General features: G+C 35.4%; 1 protein-coding gene across 1 annotated transcript in view; it reads right to left on the bottom strand.

Moving 5' to 3' along the window:
* The window catches only part of MMP16 (matrix metallopeptidase 16), a 179,237-nt gene that overhangs the window by 44,433 nt on the left and 109,155 nt on the right, over positions 1 to 25,649 (bottom strand). The window contains exons 5-6 of the mRNA XM_063391591.1: positions 10,112 to 10,273; positions 6,877 to 7,097 (exon numbers count right to left, since the gene is read on the bottom strand). Of these exons, the coding sequence (XP_063247661.1) occupies positions 6,877 to 7,097; positions 10,112 to 10,273 (383 nt within the window). The remainder of the gene's footprint in view (positions 1 to 6,876; positions 7,098 to 10,111; positions 10,274 to 25,649) is intronic.

Genomic DNA, 25,649 nt, shown 5'->3' with positions numbered 1-25,649 from the left:
GTCATATTCCAAAGGAGATGGAGCAAATGCTACTGGGAAATGAGGGGCTGAAACAGTCAAATTTCAGCACATTCACAGAATCACAGAAGGATTGAGGTTGGAAAGGTCCTTTAGAAGTTTTCAGGGAGTATGTTGAAATACTTGAAACTTCCTTTGGAGTTAAGTGGAAAAAATAAGTGACAGAAACATTTTTGGGAGGCTATGACTTTTTAATGCTCCTATTTCTGTTGCTACAAAAAGTTGCAGAAGGGAACATTTTTTTTCCTCATGCTTAAATTGAAATTAAACAAATCATCTGTCTTGCTTTCAGGGAAAATAAATTTCAGAATATTAGCTTTCAAATTCAAGGCAATGCCTCAGCACAGCTGTTATATCTACCTCATCTTGAACTGTATTGCAAACTTGTAGTATGGAGTAGCCAAGCAACAGGTACAATTGTGTCATGCAAAAACTTTATGAGAAGAAATAATAATATACTTTGCATGTGACAGTTTATTTGGGTAGAGCAAATAAACTCTACCCAAACTTTATTTGGGTCAAGATGGTGTGAGCAATTAGATATTAACAAGATGGTAACACCCACTATTGGATGAAACACTTATGTGGTGCACTCTCATGGGGTCCACAGTCAAAGACACCAGAGTCTAAGGGACAGATACCCTTCTGAAAAACCTGAACCACATGTATTGTGCAACTGTTTGGCCTCAGAGGACAAACTGTATCTAATTAAAAGCAAAGCACATATGATGGACATGAGAGGAACTCAGTACCATCTGCTCTACCACTGATTAAATCCCTTTACACCACACTGTTTGCCAATGAAAACATAACCTTTTGGAAAAAAACAGTACTCCCTCTCCTGACAAATCTAAAGCCCTGTGAAGGTACTGAGTCGTACATCCTGGTAAGGTTATACTTCTTAATGGGCTACTACATGACTAATGGGAATTTTACTAGGCAGATAGTACAGACTATTAATCAGTTCAAGTTGGTTGTAAGTTTCAGTAAGATATATATCAATTATATTGGTACCTTTCTAAATAAAGCCCCTAATAAGAGAGTTATGATTTTTTTTAGAACTTTCTATACATAAAATTTACATATATGTATACAGATATGCATGTAGGTGCTAGATAGTAAGTATTGCTATGACTGGGCTGCCATTTTCAAATTGTGTAATAAAGTTCAAGACAACTTTTTAAAAAGAGAGACGGTAGAAGGATTTTTAAACAGAACTATTCTGGTACAATTATTACCCAGGTGATTACATTCTTGTCTAAATTGCTCTGCAGCTGGATGGAATATACTACCCACTTTCCACATTGTAAGGAACAGATTGTACTTCCCATTTTAAGCCTGTGAAATGTGTTAGATAGAAACCTTTCCTAGCTTAGAAGCAGATTGAAAAGCTGAGGTAACATTTGGAGAATATTTTTACATCTGTCAGTGAAAGTATTCAATTATCAAAAACAGACAAGCTATGACTTTTTAGCAACCCAGCATGTCCCTACTTTTATCCTTCATGACATCCGACAATTTGGTTTTGTTTCATAAAACAACCATGCTGTACATTCCCAGTTAGCTTGTTATATTATCATACATTGAAATCCCCAGCGACTTTTTGCTTCCTTTTTACTTCCTTTTCAACATATAAACTGAATTACCTGAATTAAAACAGCTCTCCTTCTCTGATTAGTTCAAAATTGGCAAGCTCCATCAAGTTGTTCTTCCTAACATGATACAAAAATAGGGGAAAAGGAGTCTGCTGTCTGTAGACTTGGCTACTTCTAAACTACTGTCCCTGGTCTTTTACAGCTAAGATGTTAAGTGGTTTTCCCTCTCAGATCACAAAGTGTCTACTTCCTCAGGATCCTCTGCTGAACTTTCCCAGGCAGCAGTTGACAGCTCAGACACCCACAGCATGACACGACAAAAAACAGCTACACAAACAGACCACAAGAGCTCTGAAAAAGTCTGCTTTCAAATGAAATCGTTTCATACTATAGCTGTTTCTTTGCCTCTGCTTTTAATAGTAGTATTTTCCCTCTGTCTCACATATTTTTGATTAGATTAAATAGCCAATGCTAAAATGCTTTAAAAGTTTCTCATATGTTTACCACATATCAGGAAACAGATTTTTGTCCTCTGTGTTTAATGGCATACTCTATATAAATACACACTTCTAAGAGGGATATTAAATGGAACCCATACTGTTACGTATGAAAGCAATTGCAGTCTAAACTAATGCCAAGGAGTAATTACAGCCTAATTGCCTTGGCTTGTTTAGCATGTCATAAATGTTTTTACAATGGGTTTTAGCAGATGAAGAGTCAGAAAACGAATTTCTGCAAGTTGTGGAGAAATTACAGCCTGTTAAGGCCTTCCTCAAACTGGTTCCATATTCTACCATCTGCAATGTTCAGAGACATTTTTCTGAGCTGTAAATGCTATTTGTCTGCTGGACAAAATTCTTTATCTAATACTTAAATTACATAATTACATTTCAACAAACACTACAGTATATGAGAGTAGATAAAAAATGCTGGTCTTCAAGGAGTTAACTTTTCCAACATGAATGCTAAACATTAGAGATTTTATAGGATTCATCCATTTATTTCCCAGGGAATTAGAATTAAACAAAGGACCAGTGCAACCTCTATGAAATGTTCTTATGTGAAACAAAAACTTGTGTCACATAAAAAAACAACGGTAACTCGGCCCTCTCATTTGATGCTTATGAAGGACAAATTCCACATATGCTTACTTTTCTAGATGCAATTTGCTCAAGAGAGCAGAATTTTTTAATGTGAGACTGAAAAGAACATAAAGGAAAAGGATATTGACAGCAGTCACACTGTTGAAGAAGAGCTACAGGTAATTTTGTTGCTATGGAACAAAGTGTGAATTGCACAGGACACAGGGAGAAAGTGGATGTATATGCTGCAAACTTTTTCACTAATGGATCTTTTCTGCAGACCTTAGACAATGGGGTTTCTTTTCCTGATGCACTAGCCCTGGAGGTACTCTCAGGATATGTTAATAAGACAGTATTGTTGGATACCACTATATTGCTACACACAATGGCAAAGAGGATTTTCATTAAAGGCAGACAGTATGACACTGCATAACTTGCCCAGAAAAGGAATACCTTTCTTTTTCACCATATTCAGCCATTTTTCTGTGTCCCAGTGGACTTCTAACTAAACAGAAGAAGAAAAGATTGGAAATGAATGTGACAGCAAAATACTAACAGCGTTGAGTATAAATACAGAAGCAAAAAAGCTATCCAAAGATAAAACTTGGCACACATGAATTTTGGCATAGAAATTCTTCTGCCCTGATAGTTCCTTATACCAATTCAAGCATGAATCAAATAACAGCAGCATTTATCAGTTGATGACAACTGAAACCAATAGTTACAATGTTCTGATCTTAACAAACATTTTTGTTGCATAGCCTACTGTGTCCTGAAACATTACAGCTGGCAGGGAAAATATAAGGGCATCTAACTTAAAGAATTCTGGAAGAAATCCTCTTGGGACAATACATTTATATGTCGGTGATATGTATATATTTGTCATAAGATAATTACCTTTTCTTTAAAATCCAGTCATTCCTACAAAAAAGAAGCTCATCTGCAAAAATTATAATTTAACTTGATGATCATTGGAGAAACTTTAGGAAGTTGATTGCTTTACTTTGGTGTTTAATATTTATGTTAGATCAAGAACAATTTCCCTTTTTTTTTTCTCTACTGCCCTACAATTTTTATCAAGTGTTTCTAGGATTGTTACTTTGTCAAAGTGATGGAAAAACAATAAAAAAGGATGGATAAGTGTAAATTGCATTTTCTCCTTACATTTAGTGCTATTCAATTTTGCTCTGGATATACCCATTTGAGAATGTCAGACAGTCGTAAAACCACAGACAAAGCTCATTAATTTGACTGAACATAGAAATTGTTCCTAATATTCTGATGCTCTTAACTACACCTAATAGCCCAATAGCCAAGAGAAAACAATCTTGAAATTAATAATGTTTGTTATCTACTATAATGAAAATCCACAGTGTATCTCAGTGAGTTAGATTTCATGCTTTAATTTTATGCTTAAATTTGAATTTAATCATTCAAAAGTGCTCAAATTCTTCAACTCTGTGGCTAAGTTCCCAAGCAATATTTCAAGGATTATAAGGATTATTTAAACAAATTGAGCTCCTGATTTTGAGACCTGCCCATATGATTTTTTTTTTTTTTTTTTTTTTTTTTTTTTTTTTTTCAATTTGAATTTGGTACATGGCATACATTCCATTCAGGAGGCAGTAAAATCTCCCACTACACAATAATTACAGACCTCTGGATAAAGACAAAGAAAGAAAGGTATTTAATTTGATTAGCCTCCAGCTTTATTCATTTAACTCATCTGGGAACTACCCAGCAATAATTCTTCCAATGAAGGTCATAATTCTTCTCTAATTGTTTCCACCTGGTACAGTACTGTCATCAATCCCCTGTTCTCCACCTTTCCGTACCTGGCTCTCAGCCCATCACTCATGCCCTCCCAGTCTTCCCTTGCACTATCATTAAAGGACAAGGGAGAAGAGGTTTGGGTTATTTTTGTTGTGACAAATCACAGAACCTCCAGCTTGGTTTCCTCCTTTACTGGATGATTTCCCTGTGTCCAGTTCCTATTTCTGTTTACACCTCCTAAGAATTAATTCCTGCCCTTTTTCTGTTACATTCCAACATGTTGGGCTTTTCCTTACAACCTGTCCCACACCCAAGGATTCTGCAAAGTTGACTTTTCTAACTCTTCCCCTTTTCTGCCCCCTTTATAGCCCTCCCTATACATCACCTCCAGCTCCTCCCTCAAAAAAATCTCAAAAAGTTAATAAAAATCCTTTAGCAGACAAAAATCTTCACTAGCAAATTAATGTACAAACAAGAGACTTAAGGCTCACCAAATCAAGCACTCAAAGTCACTTGTTCTACAAAGTCAAAATCCTTATACTTAGGCAAATTCCATTGCTTAGTACACTAACCCAAAGCATGCCTTGTGATGTTCCCAGGCATCCTGAGGAGAAAAAGGGAAACTGTGGGACCCCAAAGAAATTAACCTCGACAAAGGTGGCTTCTTACTTCCCTTCCTAGCACACTGCCTTTATGATTGCAGTAACTTCATTTGGGAAGTCAGACTCTATACACAAAATCTGTAACTGTTCTATTCACATATTTCCTCATTGGAATAGTCACAAAAGGAATTTTAATTTTGCAACAAAAATGCAGTCTGCACACTAGCAAGCATACACACTTTGGAGTAAATATGCGGTGTTAAGGCAGTAAGCAGTAAATATTTTTGAAGAAAACTTAATTTGTTTTCAATCAGACCAGATAAGAGAGATTATTAATGGTGGTGAATATATTTATCCAGGAACACAGGCTTGCCTAGACAGGAAATTTTGTATTAGTGGAACAGCATTTCTCAGTTTATTGATTTATGTCTAAACTAAATGAGAATATGTTCTATTGCTCTTGAGTGGACGACATGAGATTGAAGTAGGTATTTTAATATCCTGTTTAATGTCAAGTTAGAAAATTAGGTTCTTCCTCAGCATTTGAGTTTCAGTCATAAAAGAGTGATGGTTCAGGACCTCCCAGTGTTTCACCATATACCATCTATTCAAATGGAATGGGCTGACAGCCCCAGGCTACAAAAATCCTTAGCTGTTTATGGGAAAAATATTTCCTGTCCATTCGATTGTGAAGGTAGCTCGATAATTTTGAATGAATTCATGTAAAGCTATTTGTACATTTTTTTTAGATATGCTAAAGAAAGTGAAAGCCTGGGTAACATTGCTACTAAGATTTATCTGTTAAAATAGGTTATATAAGAAGAAAACACATAAGGGAGAAATGAGTCCTATCAGAGAGGACAACAAAATTGAACTGGGAGCTTCGTGTTTTGGGACAAATCCATTGCCTTTCCCTTGCACTTACACTATTGCTGAAGAGAAAATGCTTATCTAGTCACACAAAAGGCCCTTCTTCTCTACCTATAATACTGAAGATAAAAAGGATCCTACCACATATTTACAAAACAAAGATCTCACACTTCCCATTGCTTAAGCAAATTTGACATACAAATTGGTTTAAGAGACCAAGCAATAATGATTCTTCAGTTTTTCTTCAACATTCAATGCCTTCTGCTAACCATACTGCAGATCAGCCTCCTAAAGATACCTTTGATGACCATGAGTCTTAGCAAAGTACTTCTATTAAAAGACTGCCTTTCAGTTCAGTTTTTTTATTTCAATTTGTTGTGCATCACCACATTCTCAGCTCAGAGCAGGAAGATGAATGGAAATAAATAAGGACACATTTGCAGTAAGAATTTTGTGGCAAAGACTTTTTGTAAGATGCAGTGGTTTCAATGCAACCACAACACAATGATAAACTTACTTTGTGAATGACAGATCTAATTATAAAGTTAAAATGATAGTTCCATGAAAAAAAAGAACAAGGGCTGAAGACAGTATCTACTGTATGTTGGCATGTGGCTGTATTCCCAACAAAAGCATCCCTATTATCCATTAATTGATTTACACTTTTTATATTTCCATAACATGCAGCATTTATTTACCCCCACATTTGAGCATTACAGTTTCTGCTGACATGGGTATTTTCTTAAAATAGAACATTACAGCAGTCTCCTGCTAGATGTTTAAGCCATGTGTATGTTTATTTTTAAATTTTTTCTTGAACTTTCTGACTGTGAGCAGGCTGGGAACATAGAGTCATGATGAATGAGAGTTTGCTTTATAAAAAAAAAGAGAAATGTAGACATTTGATGTAACACTGAAAAATTCATAGCCTCCTACCTTAAAAACAAACATTTCCCGGCGAAGAATAGCCAGAGTGTTGAAGTTCCCATCACAGATGTTAGGTTTGGCTCCGGGATAGGAGGGTTTGTCACCACCAGTGGGTGGCCGGGGAGGTTTAGGTTGCCTGTCATTCTTTCGTGGGTCTGCTGGAGGGACTGAACGATGTGGGGGCACTGTTGGCAGAGGTCTTGTTGGTGGTGGTATCCTGTCAGGTGGACCTTTAAAAATACAGCAGCTGGATATAATATACAAACCCACTAAAGGAAACATACACAGCAAAAAAACAGCTGTAAGCTGTACAAGCCCAACAGTGAAAGGGGAAAGAGAAAGTGACCTAACATACCTTTCTGATGTTACTAAATCATTGAATCATAGAATCACTGGACATGCTGAGTTGGAAGGGACCCATTAGAATCACTGAGTCCAGCTCTTGGCCCTGCCCAGGACACCCCAGGAGTCACACCATGTGCCTGAGAGCACTGTACAAACGCTTCTTGAACTCTGTCAGGCTGCTGCTGTGGCCGCTTCCCTGGGGAGCCTGTTCCAGTGCCCAACCAGGCACTGGTTATACAGGGTATAAAGAATGACTACCACAACCAAGGAATATAATTATTTTTGATTATCCAAAATCTTCCTTTTTGGAAAAACATTCCAATAAAACCTTCAAAGGATGCTTAGGCCACCACCATTTCAGATGAAAAGTAGTTCAAAGCAAATTATTTGCCAACTGCGTAAGAGCTCTTATAACAGAATAATTTTCTTTTGTACAAATAAATGAAAAAAAAATCTTGTTTCTTATAAGATCATCATCAGTCAATAGATTTTCAATATATATATTTTAATCTATAGTCATCAATTCACACAGGCATATATGTAGCATACCTGCTACTTCTACCTGACCAAATTTTTAGATCAAGCAATGTCATATCCATTAGAGACAGGACATTCCCAGCTTTTTTCATTGTTCCTTGGTATATACAGGATCTCCTAAAACTGGACCTCAAATCCTAGGCATGTATATAACACACATACCCCATCACCCCCCTGCCATTATTCATATATTTCCTTCAAGTGAAAAACTTAAACTCTGTAGAGCAACTCTTAAAACTTCTTCTTTCATATTTATTTGAGAATTTATTTAAGAATTTTTTATTTAAAGATTTTTGTTCTTTCAAACATATTATTTGTCAAAATATACAGAATTTCATGAAATTACTATCACACCCATAATTTCTCTACCTGTAAGTCATCAGACCATCCCAGACAGATACTTATCATAACCCTAATGGCATACTGAATGACTTGAAATGAGTGTACTGAAAATGCCTTCCCTCTCTACACATATCAGCAACATTTATCTTTCATGGATAAAAAGATAAGATAATAATTTGGATCAGTAAGACATCTGGAAACAAAATGAATGTTTTAATTTTTCTGATTCTACTTAGGCCTCTTTCCAAATCATTTAAATAGATAATACACTTTGACTTCAAAAAATAAGTATTGTTTACATGACCACCTTCAGAAACACTTTTGAATAGTAAGATAACTCTAAAACTGGACAAATGACATTTGAATCTCGGAGAATTCTACAAAAAAACATATACTTTATAAAGAAAAAGATGGATTATGTAAGGAAATCTTAAACTCGCCAAATGGTTGTCATGCAATTTAATAGGGCATTTATTTCATTCACAATTTTAAGACTTGTGACATTTATAATTTACAGTTAATAACAGTATTTCAAGGAATACTGCAGACCAAAGTAATTATTTTAATAGGTGTGACATTTTTATTGAGGCATATGATTCTAGATCACATTTTGATTTTAAAGGGAGCAAAGGCATCAGTTTGCAGTAGCTCATGTTGGAAAGTTTTTAACCCCAAATCAAAGATTTTTTTATGCCATTTGGTGGTGATGTCAGATATTACTTCCCAGGGGTAACACATTTCTCTTAATGTATAGCCTACAGCTGTTTGAGCTTAGCAGCTAGTTTTCAGCAAAGTATCCTTGTCTAGCCCTGAAGTCTAGACTACCAACTCATGAGGTCATGAGAAACAACCTTCCTTCCAGCTAATCACACAGGAAAAAAACCCAACCAAACAAAACTTGATCAGCCAATCATTCGGAAATTGCTATTTATGCTTTATGAAAATATATATCTGTGCTTGTGAATATGATATTTTAAAATTCTTGCCACTATTACACCATGGAGTCTGCAGATTTCTAGTATAGCAGCACAGTAATTCTACATGATCATAATTGTCCTTTCTAGTAGGAAAGATAAAGAAGGTATGGCCCTCACAATATTCAACATAAACATGACAAACTTTAAACAGGAAAAACTGAGAGTACAGAATTAATCCAATGCAGATTTAAGTAAGAAATATTAAGCAAGGAAATATCAAATTATATGCACTGGATACAGAGCATTAACACAGAGATACAACAGAATTTTAAACTCTAAAAATAAAACATATCTTTAAAGAAAAAAAAAAAGACTAACATATAGCAACAGAATCAAAGTCATTAAAACCAAAACTAAAACTATGTCTTTTGAAATTTAAGGCATAGTAATATGGGAGTTAGTGTTACATTCAACCCATAATCATGATTTTGTTTTCACTTTTTTAAAAAAAATTCAATTGCCTTGTTAAATGCAAATTTATTTGCATCACAAGTATTTTATATCAGGCCATAAAAAACCTAAATTAACAAATTTAAAGTAGTGTCTTCTTTATCCTCTGTAGGGACTGGTGATTACATTATTTTGAGAATAATTTGTTAGATTTATCAAAAGGAAGGATGCTTTCAGGACCTCAGATTTTGAAGGAAATTTTCTGTATTATAATTGATAAACTGAGAAGAAATCAATTAATCTAGTTACATGAGCTTGGACACCTGTGTAAATAATCTCATTATAGTTAAAGGACTGCACTTCTTAAAATTTTCATAATTTGGAATCATTTTGCATGAAATTTCTTTATGGATTATTAAAACATTTAAAATTACTATTCCAGATGTGCATATTTGTATATAAGTTGTGAACAATGAGAAACAAAGTAATAGTGTGCTCAAAATCTTTGGATGTTTTACTCACACAGAGACTCTGGCATAAGACCTGGTGAAGTCCACACTAATGAACTCTTTGGAGTGGTAATATGGACAGGAAGACCTCAAAGGTATTCTAAACCAAAAAAGCTTGTGCTGTCTGCTGAGAACATGACATACCGTATATCTTCTGGATGCCCTGCAAATCGTCATTAGGTAGTTTGAAGTTGTCTGTTTCCATGTATTGGTAAAATGGAGCCATGATTGCAGTGGGGTCATTAGAGTGCTCCAAGCCCAGAGCATGTCCAAGTTCATGCACTGCAACTAGGAAGAGATCATTTCCTGTGAAGAGAAAGAAAGGAAAAAGACCTTTGAATCCACATAGCTAGAAAAAGAATAACACACATGGAGGACACTGCGCTTGCAAGATTTTTCACTGCATTTGAGTTTCACAAGGTAATGAGAAGTAATTAATGGATCATCAAGGATATCAAGGATAACATGGCAGAAAAGGCAGTTTTCTCCCTTTTTTTCAGACAAGGAAACCATTATGCTGTAATCTATGGTACTCTTACAGTCATCATAAACATAAACCTTTCTAATTGATACACATGGTAAGTGTAGGGTTCAAGTGTCATAGCTCATGTCTAGCTATGTGCAATTTGTGACTTGAAGTTGATGTTGCCATGACCCCAACTAAAAATGCTTTCATCAAGACATAGTTCCAATAGCCAAATATCTTGGCTGTGTTTGGTAAACTTCACAAACTGAAGATGACCCTTTTAGGACAAACCCCACAGAGCACTTAGTCATCCAAACACTTGTAATCAGACCCCTGCTGACTGCATGTAGATGTTGTCCATTCCTGAATCACCATAACTGAAATCCTAATGAGGAAAATAGATCTCCTAATAAATTCCACTGTGTAAATCCTTGTAATAACAATAATATTTTTTTAAATATTAGAGCTTTTTTAATTTTTGTAGGATGAAAGAGAAATCCCAAAATCATGTACTCATGCTATAGACCAATTTAATGTTTTTGTTATTCTCTTCTCAAAAGTATCTTCTTATTTTTATTACAGAGTATCAGCTACAACTGGAAGATTTGGCAGTAGAACTATGGCGCTCTTCTGAAGCAAAACCCAATCAAAGCCAATGGGACCTTCTCTGAAAAAAGTTTCAGAGCTGGACCTCTATGGTATTAATTTTGTCTATTTTTGCTCATCTAAGATCTTGTTCTGCATTTTTTTCTGTGAGTCTTTCATACAGATTCTGTCGTACTTAACCAGTCACAAAATGAGACTTTGGAAAAATGTTTTAGACCAGGAGAAAGATTCCAGTTGTCTGAAAATGGGTCACACTCAGAATACAGCTAATTTCACCACCTAGGGACGGGCAGAACCATCCTCCAGAAGTGTGATCCTGTCGTACTGGCAAGAGAAGTACTCGAGATCAGCAGCTTATGCTGACCACCTAATTTTTAAATGCTGAACTCAAGTGAAACTGATGTCACCTATAGTAAGTCGTTTCTTGTTGGAAGAGAAGTATCAATAATGAAAGGCCTTTGCTGTGGCCTAATAGTCATATATTGGTTGTGAATATGAAAAAAATGCTCAACCTTAACAGTTATCTTATAATCTGTAGATTCTTTGGGGATAGACAGTTATTTTCCACTGCTGGAACTTGATCTGGAAGTACTTTTGAAATGTCAGTAGTAATAATATTAAATTGCATCAACAACAAAATTACACGTATATACATTACAGAACTATGAGGATATAGTTGTAAGTATTTCAATTTCTCAAACATTTCCTCTTGTTGATACAATAAAATAAACTTTATCCAAAGTACATCTGAAAGAGGAAACGCTAGATGCCTTCATGATGTATGAAGCCATGCATGTCTATAAAATAAATGTTTGAATGAAATCATGAAAACAGACTCAAGTAAAACTATAGGCTTAGTTCACAGAGTCTTCTCATAAGTTCTGATTCTTAATTTGAAAATATGACAACTGAATTTTCTTGATCTTCTATTCAATATAACTGTGCAAAAAAATCACATATTTCAAAAATTAATGTGACATAATGTGCTTTTAGAAATGAGAAGTTTATCCTATCATTTATAGTTATATGATTTCCAGATGAAATGTTTTATGACAATATTTTTCTTAGATGCAGCTCTTTTTATAGTAAAGCAGAATCTCAGTGTGCTGTGTCAATAGGTTTGATAAGCCTGACTGTCCTGGTGACAAATGCTCTTGATATCTGAATCTGGTCTTCTACATGCAGACAAAGCTGATCTTGACATCATCTCATATGAATAATCCACAGCTTCTGTAGCTAACATCAGCATAGGAAATGATGCACTGAAGGAACTTTGTAAAAGTTTTCATTCTGCACTTATAATGGAATAATTAATGTAACTTTAAATAATCATAGGTTTAAGATGGAAAGACAGAAGAGAAGAGCATGTTACTGTACTACAGCTTTCATACTATGATGAAAAGTCTCACACTATTTTTCAGTTCTTTTCTGAGTTTTGTAAAAGTTCTAAACTAGGTTTATTAGAATGCAAAATTTCTTTCCCTGGTATTAACTTGAATATTTAAGAAGCAACTGTCTTTTGCTTTTCAGACCTTCTGAAAGCAAAGTTCCCTCCTATACCCATGCATCCTACATCATAATTAAGAATATTAACTAAGTCATATTAAAAAATGCACTAACAAGTTTGCCATATTGTTTACTGAATTATTTTCAAATAGTTTTGAATTAAGAGTATTTATTCTACCACTATCATTAGGCTCATTACTATCAGTAAATGAAACAGTTTTCTACATGTTTTACCTCTACTCCTTGAGGCAGGAAGTCTGAGAAGTTAATTAGTTTTAATTTCTAAAATTTCAAGAAACCACAGTTAATCAACAGTCTTGGAAGACTCTACTGCTTCTATTTCTGCCAGTTATTCAATACATGAATAATCACTTAATCCTTTGGTTTTCAGTCCTTATTGAGTGCCCTTACAGATTTCCAGCAATTTCTACATTTTGTTCCATGTTGATCTGAAAGATGTGAAACACATAGTAGCAGGGAAATAAATAAAACCCACTTTTAGCTACTGGCGTATCTTCCTTCCAGAATCACAGATAATGAGCATATGGTAGAGCACTCCTAAAGTAGCACTAAGTGACAGTGGGACCATGTCAGACAAAAGATACTATTCAGGGGCTGGCTGCTTCTCCTTTTGTCTTTTGGAAAGGGGAGATGATGTGAAGAGAAAAAACAAAACAAAACAAACCAACAAACCAAAGCAAACCAAAACCAACCAACCAAAACCCCCCAAACATTACGTTCAGTGTCTGACTGTCCCTCTGGATTTAGTCTTTATTTCCACCTCATGCAATGCAACTTATAACCATCAGGGGACTCATTAAGTGTGGCAAAGGCAGAACAGCCCTTCAGCAAATGAATAAGGGGGAAGGGAGAAGGTCAAAGGAAAGAGCTGGGAGAATAATATTCTTGCCTGGGGTAACAATGATTTAACAGGGAACATATTTTCTACTTGTAGCCAAATAGCCCCATTATTCATAACAATTTCCATCAAGAGTCATGATTGTCTCCAGGGCATCCTGAATTTAAACTGACCCAAATAACTTAGTGCAATCGAATCTTAGGTTTAAACCAGCCCAAGATGAGCTGTCAGGGCCCAGTACAGGTAGGGCCTTATTACTATCTTAGTTTCCATCCCTTTTGCTTTGCATATGATTAGATTTCTTTAATTAGGCAACAATTATTCAGTGCCTCTTTGCTTTAGGGAGCAGACTTGCCCTGAGTACCTCAGTTACTTCAAAAAGCTCCTGAGAGTAGAGAAGGACAACTTTCTGTAAGTCTTGCTCTTTTTCTCAAGGCTGCCCAGAAGTTTATTTGTGACTGCAAGGTCAATGGCAGCCCACCTTCAATTCCTTGGTCAGTGCTCAGAATAAGTTGAAGAAGTGGAAGAACAAATGAGCTCAGGCTAGCTTTGCTATGCTATTGATATCGGGGTGATTTACATTAACAGCTGCCATTGAAGGAAAGAGACCCAAATCATTCTATATTTCAGTATATATTATCCAAGTAGGACATATTTCAGTCCACATGGCAAAATGAACACCATCACGAGGTTTAAAAGGGTTAAAATGCATATTGACCAACTACAATGAATTTTAAAACAAAAGTTGCCACTGAAGGATATAAAATGGTGAATATTCACTGTGATAGTCTCAGTTGTATATCTATTGAGTAGTAGAAAAATACTGGGAAAAAAATTCCTAAGTCCAAAACTTGTGTGTCTCTATTCTTGTGTTCCCTATTAGTATGGAGATTTGGAATAGAATGGCTGTAAGCTCAAAAAGTTTGTGATTTTTTTTTTTATCTCAAGTTTGATTTCACAAATGAAGAAAAAAAAATACTGTGTAAAGAACTAAGGTAAAATTATTATTTTTATACTGACACTTTTCTCTGAGGCTATAAACTATTTTAGGCACAAAATCTGCCTGACTTTACAAACACTGCCCAAACTCCAGAATATAAATATGTATTAATATATCAAATATTCAACAGCCAACAGTGTGGAGCATGTTGTATGGGGAAGTGTTTCCCTGTAGCTAATATAGACACTGTTTTTCACATCTACAGATAATCAAAGCTAATATGTTTGTCCTCAGTAAGCTATTAAGAAAATCTAGTTCTGAAGATATTAATTTCCATTTCAAATGGTATGTGAGTTCAATTTATAAAAGCAATAACTTAATGGCTTAACATGTGATCTCAATTTTGAAGACTTTTCTATCCCAAGGAAAAGAAAAAAACTCTAGAAACTGTTTCAAATTACAAACTGTAAAAATACAAAGGTATTTTATACATAGACATACACTCTTTCTTCCTTAGACTATTTTATTTCATTTTTCATGATGTAGATAGATATTTTCTAATTAAATTCATATCAAATTGAAATTTAAATCTGCACAAGACTTCTCTTATAGTCCTACTATTAAAAAGATAGTATCTCAAAGGCAACCTTACAATTAATCAGAAATATTACACATACACAAAATACTCATTGCATTCTGTTAGATGTATGCAGAATTCTCATTTTAATTATTCTGTTCGTTTGTACCACCTGACGCATCCAAACAGCTGAAATACTACAAACTGTAGAGTAAGTCTTACTCTATAGAGCATACAAGAAGAAAAAAATGGGAAAGAAAGAAAGAAGGAAGGAAGGAAAGAAAGAAAGAAAGAAAGAAAGAAAGAAAGAAAGAAAGAAAGAAAGAAAGAAAGAAAGAAAGAAAGAAAGAAAGAAAGAAAGAAAGAAAGAAAGAACAAAGAAAGAAAGAAAGAAAGAAAGAAAGAAAGAAAGAAAGAAAGAAAGAAAGAAAGAAAGAAAGAAAGAAAGAAAGAAAGAAAGAAAGAAAGAAAGAAAGAAAGAAAGAAAAAGGAAAAAAAAAAAAGGAGAGAGAAAAAACAGAAAAGTAAAAAAAAAGTTTTATCTTTGTTATTATTATCCTTTCCAGACAGGACAGAATTTTGAAGATGCTATTTCAACAGTCAGTCATAAAAGAAGATTCTTTCACTCTCTGACTTTATTACAATACAGCAGAACTGAGCACATACATTATGTATGCACTTACATAAGCACCATATATGAATATATATGCTATAGTGAGAGTATACATGGACCTAAATATAAATCACAGGAATACTCTTACCCAAACAAAGATGCTACATTTTCCAGTCTAAGAAATCATATATAGTTACTTTACATTATCTCAGGCTTCTGCCACTGGCACTAAAATTTGGTAGCCTGATATTTATTTTGGAAAGAGAGTTTTGCTAAAAGATGGATAGAGCACCTTTGAAAAATGAAGAACAAAACTAATGTTTTGTCATTTAAAATAAAAAACATATCATATAGAGCATACCCACTTTTTGTATTAATTTAGTATATTTTCTACACACTGTATTTTAAACAATCATTTTCCAATAATATATCTATAAATTTAGGCTTTTTCATTGTGACAAATTACAGTGGCATTAAAATGTTTACTTTGACTCTATTAATACATAAAATGCACAGTAAGTTCCTTTCCGGTGGTCTTAGTGATATATATAGAGATGTGTACATAGATATATATGCAGACAGAATGGGAGGTACAGACAGTTTATTATATACAAAGTCTGTACTAATTACACTGTCTACAATTTAGAATACCAACACATATATGTGTATTTTTTGATAAACTACTCTATTTTAAAAAGAATAACAAATTAGTGTGAAATTTTAAATTGCTTGATTGAAATTTGACAAGAGCACATTACTACAGAGCAAGGCTGTGCTCAGGTGACTCACATCGTTGATGAGATATGATGAGAACATTTGAGTTTGCATATTTTGGGCATAATTTAGAAGAAGTTGGGAGCCCACCTTCTTTTATAACACTTATCAGCTTGTACTTTAGAAGGCAAAGACATGCAAAAGACAAGAATTTCTGACTACTTAGATCTGTTACCAACCATATTCTACAACTTTTAGTAAATTGCTTGAAATGGGTGGAATTAATTACTTTATTTTTATATTTCTTTCTATAAAAAGCACAGATATAAGAATATTTACACTTTTTCTCACAGTTTCAATCACTAGTACTGAAAAAATTTGCAAACCATTCTGACTAGTGAACCAATACCAACTTCCCCAAAGAGAGACAAGGGAAGCAGCTAGAGATGATCCTAGGGGAGGCAGAGAAGAACTGAGAGCTTGCTTCAATGTGATGGTATGTGTTCCTTCTGAAAATATAATGCTTACAGCTTTATTTCATGCTTTGAGGAAACCCTGCTTTGACAGGAAACCTAGTGAACTCAACAAATTACGACATTTATGTTGACTCTCTAGCTCCTGGGGTCAATTTCTTAATCACTCAGGTCCACTACTGAATTTGTATATTATTCTCAAATGGCATTTTAATTCTACTACTAATAAAGCCATATTGATTAACAGAATGAAAAAAAAAACATTTTAGGTGTTTTCATAGTTGTCTTCAGATGATAACTATCTTAAATAAATTTGAATTTTAATGGAATTTTGCATTTTGCTAGAAAAGGTCTTCATAATACAAATGCAGCAAATACTGTAACAGCCTTATCTATTTATACTCTTTCCTGTCTTTTCTTTGTTTCTGTTTTTATTTTTTAGTAGGAAAAATAAGCTGGAGAAGGACTTAAAATTGCTTTGGAAGGCTGTGAAAATGAACATATGCTGGGATTTAAGATTTGGATATGTACATGAGAAGAGCATGTATCACACAGTTCTCAGCTATCCTCCATGGTCTGGATCCTTTGAGTCATTCATGTGAAAGGAATGTACATATTTTTACCACTCCTAAGTGACACTTTGGGTGAGAATAAATGCAAGAGAACCTTAATTGTGGATGAGGCCGTACTAAAACGGAACCCTTGCTTTGACAAAAAAACATGTAGGGTTTGTGTCTAAGACACTCAGCTAAAGTGCAGATTTTTTAACATGGTGGCTTCTTTTGTTTTATTTTTATTAATTTACCCCTATGTTCTGTGTGTCCTCCTATGAAGAAATATTTATAAATGCTAGGAGGAAGGTCAAAGTCATAATGCAAATATTCACAATAGATGTAATCTGTCATGGGACAGGAACCACAGAAGCATAGAATGGTTTGGGTTGGAAGGGACCTTGAAGACCACTCAGTTCCAACCCTCCTGCCATGGGCAGGGACAGCTTCTACTGGACCAGCTTGCTCAGAGTCCTATCCAGCCTGGCCTTAAACACTCCCAGGGAGGGGGCATCCATAGTTCCTCTGGGCAATCTTTTCTAGCATCTCACCACCTTTTAGAAATCTGAACGGGTCCTAGAGATCACTGAAATCCCCACAATAGAATGCACACAGAATTTAATTTATGTGTAAATCTTGTGTAGGCTAAATTTTTGTTTAATAAATTTTTCACCCTGTACCAGTAAACTACTGAGAATAATTAAAATATCCTTTAAATTAGCTCACATTAAACCCACCAAAACCAGGTTGTTATTATTAGAGTACCATTGTATCTTAACAAAGACACAGGACTTTGAGAGTTTAAAACAGTGACATAGTGGTTTGTATATATACATAAAGTTTTTATATGAACAATTTTTCCTTCACTGTTACTTTGCTTTCTTAGTTCACGTTAAGAAAAAAAATGTCAGGATGGATTTGTCCAGGGTTTGGGTCTTTTTCATTAAACTGGTGATAAAAAGAAGTGGGAATTTTGAATCCTAATTGGCAAAGTGATTAGAAGAAAAAAATCATTAAAAGTTCTCTGATCTGAAAAGAAGACAAGTTTACTAAGAAGTCTGCAGACTTCAAAGGGAAACCTGATCCAAGTGTGCACCATATTTTAAATTGAGACAACTTCAAACTGGGGATCGTGCATACAGAGAAAGTGAAAGAAAGACAAATCTGCTACTTAGGTCTTACTATGTTAAAATTTACTCATACCAAATGCTCTGATCTGTGGGAGAATCTGCTGCTAAGATCCTAGGATTCTATATCCGTACAGCTGTATGCTCCTCTAGCTAGAGGGACCACTGTAAGCCTCTCTAGAACTTGGGGAATATGGTCAGTTTGCACTAGTGACTCTTGGCACTTGTTGGCACGGAGGTGAATGAGCCCCTGCCATGGCAGGGCAGCCTCCAGGATGACAGATTGCAGAGGGCAGAGCAAAGGATGCTGCAGAGGACAAGATGGTCAGGCAGCCAAGCCATACTCCTGGGCCTCCCAGCAGAAGGAAGACTATGCAAGAATTTGCTTAGATAGGAAGATGAAGGCAGGAGCTCATTGTCCCTGGCAAAGTTCAGGAGAGATTGGACATGATATTGTAGGCCAGGGCAGAAGTCAATCCTACCACTTCCCCTTCTCTGAATTGGGAGCTCAGCAGGACCCCAGCCTGGTGTCGGGGTACAAATCCCCCTGGGCCCCATCCACTAAGGCCCAGGGGTATTCAAAGATGTGAGGAACTGAGTTAAAACCTTCAGAGAAACTAAAATACATAAAGATACATAAATCCACACAGACATGAGGTAGAAATGCAAGTTTAGTTTTAAATAAGTAGAGGATTTTTAAAGTTCCTTAGCAAATAAGAGACTGGATTAGTTAGTAAGAAAAAGACCTAATACCCAGTTTAAAGTTCAGTGGCATTGCCTTTTGCAAAGATAGTTAAGTTCCAGACATAATAAAAACAATGCTACACATTTCTAGATGGAACAGACAGAATTATAAATGTAGAATTTGGGTAGAATTTGTGTAAGAATTTGTGTTTGCCTTTGCACGTCAATCTTAGCTTAGGATAGGTCCAGGAAGAATGTAGCAAATTCATGTTTTAACCTGATTGGCCAAAAATAGAATAAAATGTATTGCTTTCACAATGCTAGCTCGCTCACAGAACAGTCACAAATGGCACCGTTGCTGTTGCTTCTGTGGCTACTACGGATGAAGATGCTGTTGCTTATGTTTGGGACTTAGGGACTCTGTTAGAAGGCTTTCTGAACTGGCACAGACTGTAACAACCTCTGCCTTTGTGAGACTTGATTTAGCAATGCAATAAAGGACTTGACTTTTACAACTACCCAGCTTTTGGTCTTCAATGAGGACGTGAGGAAATCTCCACAGCCTGGTGCAACAGCAGTTGGCCCCAGCAGGAAGAAGGGACAATGCCAGAGGTTCCATGCTTGATGCCTCTCAGAACAGAGCTTTCCACTGGGAAAGCAGAGATCTGAACACAGAGTCATTGGGGCCACAATTTTCCTCAGCTGATGTGCCACATCCCACACTCAGGAAGGCTGAGACCACATCTCTGCACTCTGCAAGCCACTATGGCCAGCCCTGCCAGTGTCACAAGTGATCATTAAATACAAAAAACAAATAAGGAGTGACTGTTGATTATACATGTATTTTAGTTGCTAACTCTTCCTGAAGCTCAGACCCTACTACTTTTGCTGCTTCTGCTAGCACTGCTAGCTGGAGCACAGCTAATAACATTAATTCCATGTCACTACTGGGTCTTCAGCATCCTGAATACTCAGTGGTAATCCCATTTCCTCATACTAACATAGCATCAATTTCTAAACTGCATCCCAAGAAAGGTGCTCTGTATGATTCTTAGAAATGGGAAATTAAAAGTATGTTTACACATTACCATACTACCAACTACGCATTCAAAATTTCAGAGGTGCAGCCCACTTGTGAATTATGAAATTCAGACCAATACCAGAGTTTGTCTTGCCATACTGAGGGGCAGGGAACAGGCTATGCCTGCAACTGCCCTTTCTGACTGCCATACTGACCTGCTCCCAAAACAGCCACCTCTGGGTCAGATTTCTTCTGACCCCATTTGTTGTTGCTGTTCTGACGTTCATATCACTACAGTTCTCCTCTAATCTGAAATGGCACGATCCAACATCATTAATGGAAGTTAACTAGCTACTCAACACTGTAGCACAAATGTCTCTACCTGCACCTCTCACAGCAAGAGATGAGAAACAGGTATTTCAGAACATTCACTCATCTAGTTTATTTTAGACACCTACTTCAGGATGCAACAAATGTTACCCAGGAAGGCAATGTATCTCTCCTATAACTCTAAAGGGACTCCATGAGATTAACTCAGCTATAAACATCAGCATATGGTCAGATTAATTCCACCCCCTCAAGTCTTCTGGCTTTTGACTTAGGTCTTTTAAGTCACTGGCAAAACATTAATTGCAGAAGTACAGGATATGAACTTAAGTGATATATGTGCAAACCGAGGAAGTGCCCTGGGAAGAACCCAGGTTGACTTGAGGGAGAGACTTAAACCTTAAAAAAAAAAAAAAAAAAAAAAAAAAAAAAAAAAAAAAAAAAAAAAAAAAAAAAAATCCACAACCAACCAAAAGTTATTTCGCACAAAAAAGTTGTTCTTCTAACTTATCTTTTTTATTATTATTTTTCTGCTTTCGCCTTTTTTAAAGACCTAAAGTTTTAGCTGTATATGTTTCCAGCTATTGGTGTTACCTGTTCAGCACTTTTTGGAACCCAAACAGTTAGGAAGAAGTCTAAATATAGCTTAAAACAATTTTGGCCTGGATAACATATGGTTTTGGCATTTTGAAGTGAAGAATTGTCAGGAAAAGCATAAATTATAGACTTGAGTATGCTAATAATATAGAAAATCTTTAATTAGTTAATTATATACTGTTCTTAAAATTCAGATATAGTATTATCTTATATTATAGGGTTATCTACATCTTTCTACTTTTTCAATTTCCATTACATTTCTGTTTAATAAATAAATATGTAATTAAATATGTAATTACTGTAAAATTCCTGTCTCATTCTCTCAGGAAACCATGACAACATCCATATTAATTGGCAACATGATTTTTCAGAGTCTGTTTGCCCCTAAAAAGACATGGGAAATGAAATGGCAATACAGCAATAATATTCTACAGAGCATCTTTGGTATTTCCTAAATCTGCTATTTTGAAGAAAAAGTCTCCATTAAATGGCCCTAGCAACAAATAGAGATTTGAGTAACCCTGGGTCACATGGGAGTTGGAATGCTAAGCCTGATACTTGCTTTAAATGACTGAAATGTCATTTTCTGTCTAAAGGGAGAATTTTTGGTTCAAGGCTAATGCCTCTTTCCTATATTACTGCTACTAGGAGACCAAAAAGGGAAAGGAAAAAAATCGAAAAAAAAGAAAAAAAAGAAAAAAAAGGAAAAAAAAGAAAAAAAAAATTCAAGGTTTTCATTCATTAGCTGATTGTTTAAACTTAAAAGTTTTAAACCGTTTTTGACTTATTTTCAAAAATAAAAAGATTATTCCCTTTGTTTTTTTTTTTTAACTCAACATGTTTGAGATATGGCTTTTCACAAGCTCTCCATGGCAAATAATCTTTCAATAACCTGAAATTCAGTCTATGGTGTGAAATCTCATAGCTCATAAGGCAGTTTCTCTATTATTAGCACTACTATTAGTTTGTACCATACATTTTAAAGAAATATTGCCTTTTGGTAGGCTGATGGTAAACACTTATAAAATGCATAGAGAATAAAAATAAAAAGCATTGGAATATGTAATTATTTTCTTTTCCCCCCCATTCTCTAAAAATTTCTGAAACATGTAAGAATTATATGAAGCTCTCTCAGATTCAGTACTCAAAATCTGCTAAACTTTTTTTTTTAAAGGACGAAAGATTAAGGCAGGAGTATTAATTTGTTTGTTGTATATGTAATGTTAGGGATTTTTTTTGTGTGTGTGTGTGAGTTTGTGGGCTCATAAAATCAGTCATGAAGAGGCTGACCCCCATTTTATGTTTGGACTCATTTAAAATAAATCTATTTGTCTGAACAAAAATGGCTTCCCAACGCTCTTTTCTCATATACTGCAGGGCAACAACGAGAAAGACAATAAGAGAAAACTAAGCCAAAAAATCCAGTACTGGATCCAATGTTAGTTTCAACTTATTAATCACTTCAACAAACATTTTTCAAGTAAATTTCACATTTTTCAACTAAATTTCCCCATGTAAAATTTGTTCTCCTAATATACTAATTACTGTACTAATTATACTAATACTAATGAGAGTGTGATTCAATGAATCCATTTTGGTAAATAAACTTGACTTCACTGTTGCGTAAACTGTTGTTTGAGAAAACATCTTCAAAATTAAAAAAAAAAAAAAAAAAAAAAAGCAGGGTTTTTTACAGTGATTGTAGTGCAAACGCTGCCAAAATTGTCTGCAAGGACCCATGCTGCTTTTCAGCTAGATGTTTCCTTGGCAGCAAAGTCGATGTAACAGACAATGTGAACTTTCCTCATTTATTTCCAAGAGGAGCCAGCCAGATCAGCTTTAACACTTTTCATTAGCAGTTTAAGATAGGCTGGCTGATCACAAACTGAGGCAGATGGCAAACACAAGCAAGCAGGTTCTGCTGGCCCTGGTGTGTGGGAAATAGCCTCCAGTTGCAGTTTGAATGGATAGCTGAGTTTGCAACTTCCCTAACTACTCCACAAAGGATTGCAATGGATGCCACGACAGGCAATATGCAATTTGGTGGATTGAGCTGTGTTGCCTTTTTGGTTTGCAGCCTGCATCAGGACATAAGTGACACTTTAAATATCACCTTGCTTTTGTAGACATGAAAAACATGATGTAAGAGGTGCCTCTTAGTCTACAATCCCACTGCTTTAATTAAGAATATCACAAAGTCGATTCTCTAAACATATTTCTCAGCCTCTCTCGGTTTGTATCATAAGGCATATAGAAATGCTAGGTCAAGAAAGAAGCTGAGAGTAAGATATTACACACTGAGAGCCCCTGGGATGGATTAAAAGCATCTAGTCAAACACACATCTAGAACATGGGGCTGGATTCATCCACAGGACTGCTTTCACTGATTGCCAGTTTTAAACAGATTTCCCTTTTAACAACATGCAAATGAAGTGCTTTCCTTAAAGCCAAAAGGGTGCTCCATGAATGCAAAATCCTCCCCCAAAATTATAAAAATGAGGTCAGTACTTTGCCAACAGTCAACATTTTCCATCATCTGGCTTCCAGCCAGGAGATGGGGTCGAGCAGACAGATCCTGTTCTATCTGCATAGTCTATGTCCAACGACTGAGTCCTCACAAGCAGCCAGGGCCATTTATGATTTTTTTGATCACTTCCCATCTCTTCAAGAGCTGAAAGGGATTTTTCTGTTCTCCAGTGTAGCCTTGCATCCCATGATAATATCTTCAAGGATACAATTCATGCATCAGACATGGATATCTGAGAGTTAAGATTTTAGGTACAATCTTGGAGTGACTGGATATGGGACAGGTGCACATCAGCACATATAATCCAGGAAGGTTTGGAAAGTTTGAGGACAGAGGATGTTCTATCAGCACAAAATGCACTTACTGAAAGGAAAAGACTGGTTTCTTTTTAAATACTGAAAACATTGTGGTTTAGTGACAGAAAGTATTATTTGCGTTAATTAATTCCTGAATTAAATTGGATTTCAGGGAAAATGAAGAAATTAAAAGAATCAATCATTATTCAATATCCCTGCAACTTGCAACTTTGAAATATTATCCTGGCATCTTCATCATTGTGTAATATTATAAATGCAATAGTTCGGTTTTGTCATCTTTTATAATACTGCTAATTCTCTCATTTTGCACTCAAATAGTTTCAATTTAAAATGGAAGTTGTACTTCCATACCCTTATAATTATATATAAACAAGGCTGCAATTCAACAGTCTCGGTCTCTTTATCCTGTAGACAAGATACGACAGAGGCCCATAAAATATGAATGGAATAGATAAAATTATTAGAAAATTACTTCCTTACAATACGAGCATCCATCTGCCTAAAAAAAATCAGAAAGAAGTAAGTAGTATTTCACATCTGCTTGATCTACAGGACATATTGTCACAGGATGTTTTGGATACCAAATGCTTACTTGAGTTCAAAAAGAGATTACACCGATTAATGAAAGGAAATCCCTCATAGGCTACTAAACACAAAAATATGGCCTGTGCCTCAGAAATTCAATGAGCCACAGATTACTGGAAGCTAAGAGGGAATATGCTGGGGTTTTATTGCCATATGTTTACCCTGCTCTTATTCTCTTCTTTAGGTATCTGTTAATAGCTATTAACTGGAGACAGGATATTTTGTAGGATAACCTTTGAACCGAACCCGCTTTTGCAATTCTCTGTTTACAAGCACATACACAAGTATTAGAAAATAAAAATTCAAATAAGGTATTACTTTTTTACATAATTATCCTACTGCAGAACTAGAAAATAAGCATGTGACAACTGGAAGGTCACACTGCTTGGTTACAGATCAAATTTGATGTTGATAATTGCATATTAAAAACATACACAATCAATTAAGAGCACTATGCTTTATTAAATTAAAGCCATGTTAACATTGTAATACAGAGCTTCCTTTGATCTGAAATGCTTGGCTTCCTTTACACCAAGCCCCAGCATGGGCACTGTTCAAGACACAGAGCTCCCTTAGGAGACGGTTTTCACAACTCCACTGGTTCACATTTCCAACAGCATATATCTCCTGCACTGTGTCAACCACGCTGGCAGCCAAAAGAAATTTACTACAAGTTGATCTATGCAGTTCAGAGATCAGGATTTTCATAAATTTTTCTTGGCTGCCAGCACAGTGCCCACAGCAGAATCTACACACTAACTGGAGTCCAAGTACATTACACAAGACACTGTATTTGCATCAAGTCCAAGAAGCTTTTACTTGGCAACCTACAAATAGCATGGTACAAAGTGGCAGGTTTCTTTGCTTGTTTTCTTGTTATTGCCTGCAAACTTGAATAATTTCTTGAATACTGGAGAGTTAACTAAAAGATAAAACCAAATCCTTGAATTTTTAAGTTTGTTTTCCCAAAGATGGAGCTTTATGTATACATGAGTTACAAATATCCCACATGTATCTAAGTACTCTGCAGTAATATTCTCCTTACATGTCACTCTACACTAAAACCATCTATTACTTCTGTAAAGGAATTCCACTTATTATTTATCATATGTTCTTTGATGGAAGAACTAGTTTCTGCAGAATTTCAGTATGGTACACTATCTACTTTGGTAAATTTGCTACAGAGGTAAAA

This window comes from Prinia subflava, chromosome 1, assembly GCF_021018805.1.
Source record: "Prinia subflava isolate CZ2003 ecotype Zambia chromosome 1, Cam_Psub_1.2, whole genome shotgun sequence".
NCBI lineage: Eukaryota > Metazoa > Chordata > Aves > Passeriformes > Cisticolidae > Prinia > Prinia subflava.
Note: the sequence above shows the minus strand (reverse complement) of the source record. Positions and strands in the feature narration are given on the sequence as shown.